The 1,520-nt window shown below is 58.4% G+C and overlaps 1 protein-coding gene across 1 annotated transcript; it reads left to right on the top strand.

Moving 5' to 3' along the window:
* The first annotated feature begins 723 nt into the window (after nt 1–723).
* On the top strand, nt 724–1,242 carry LOC139785731 (uncharacterized). Its single transcript, XM_071724895.1, has one exon. The coding sequence runs from the start codon at nt 724–726 to the stop codon at nt 1,240–1,242; it is 519 nt and encodes a 172-aa protein (XP_071580996.1).
* Nucleotides 1,243–1,520: the final 278 nt, after the last annotated feature.

Genomic DNA, 1,520 nt, shown 5'->3' with positions numbered 1-1,520 from the left:
CCTAGAAAAACGACGAGCCTGTCGCCAGACCGCGAACACGCCGTCGAAGCATCGCGGGCACGAAGCCCGCAACCGGGGGCCCGCCAAAGAGGCCCGCCAGCGAGCTACCAGTCCACAGCTCGTGTCCTTTTCAGGACAGGCAAGACCACGTCCGTCGAGGACACAACGCACGGGCACGCAACGGTACGAGAGGCGCCAACGCAGCCTGACGCCGCACATTCCCGCCCGTTCTACCAGACGGAACCAGATTCTCCGCAGACGAACGTCGTCCGTTCGCCACGTCCACCATACACAACGCATCGAGAGGGTCCGCCAGGGTACCAGAGGACCACGCCAGAGCCTCGCCGAGAGGATTAGCGCTCGTTTGCGTCATCAGGTAGGAGTGGCAACCCAGCGTTCGCGTCGGTTCGATTCAGTTGCGTTTCAAATCGTTCTCGAGAAATCTTTTGCGCCATAATTCAAGATGGCTACCGAACTGGATCCGGCCCGCGTACGGAAGCAGCGCGCCATTATCAAGGGATCCTGTACGCGGATCAAAACGTACGTCGATAATATTGATGCCGTCACTCCGTCGGTAACAGCTCAGCTTGAGGAGCGTCGGGCAAGGTTAGAGAATAGCTGGTCAGAGTACAATTCGGTACAATCACAACTAGAATTCATAGACGATGGTGAAATTAACGATCGGCTGCATTCGAGGAGGCATTCTTTAATCTCACCGGTAAAATGCGGGAACTCCTAAGCTCACATCGTACCGCGCCGCGCCATGCTGCGGCGCCGTCGCCGGCAATTTCCACGGCTTCTGAAGCACCGGAAGCTGCAACCTACGTACGTCTGCCCAAGCTCGACCTTCCGAAATTCTCCGGCAAGTACGACGAGTGGTTCCCCTTCTTCGACGTATTTAATTCGATCATACATTCGAACGCGTCATTAAATAACGTTCAGAGATTACAATATTTGCGAGCGGCCGTTTCCGGCGAGGCGAGCGACGTGATTAATACCCTCGAGATGTCAGACCGCAACTACGAAATCGCGTGGAATCTTTTGAGAGAGCGTTACGATAACAAGCGTGTCATTGTGCACACGCATATTAAAGCCATTACGGAGCTGCCGTCTGTGAATAAGGAAAATGCTTGCGAATTAAGGCAAATTGCCGACGGCGCGTCGAAACACATACATGCCTTGCAGGCATTAGGGCGTCCGATCCACGACGATCTACTCGTGTACGTAGTAAGCTCTAAGTAGGTAAGCTAGGCCGGTTCTAACCAAGGGGCAATGAGGGGGGGTGAGGGGCGGGGGGGTATACCGCGGGGGGGGGGTATACCGCGGGGGGGGGGGTATACCGCGGGGGGGGGGGTATACCGCGGGGGGGGGGTTATACCGCGGGGGGGGGGTACCGCGTTTTCGGGCGCCGCGAGGAGGGGGAGGGGGGGAACCGCGTTGTCTGCCGCGCCGCGGGCGGGGGAGGGGGGTACCGCGTTTTCGGGCGCCGCGTGGAGGGGGAGGGGGAACCGCGTTGTTTG

This window comes from Temnothorax nylanderi, unplaced genomic scaffold (genome assembly GCF_030848795.1).
Source record: "Temnothorax nylanderi isolate EJ_2023f unplaced genomic scaffold, tnyl_v1.0 TNYL_tig0872_pilon, whole genome shotgun sequence".
NCBI lineage: Eukaryota > Metazoa > Arthropoda > Insecta > Hymenoptera > Formicidae > Temnothorax > Temnothorax nylanderi.
This window is presented reverse-complemented; position numbering and strand designations above follow the sequence as displayed.

Excerpts from the sequence above, each read along its gene's own strand:
- LOC139785731 (XM_071724895.1), top strand. The coding sequence starts at position 724 with ATGCGGGAACTCCTAAGCTCACATCGTACCGCGCCGCGCCATGCTGCG.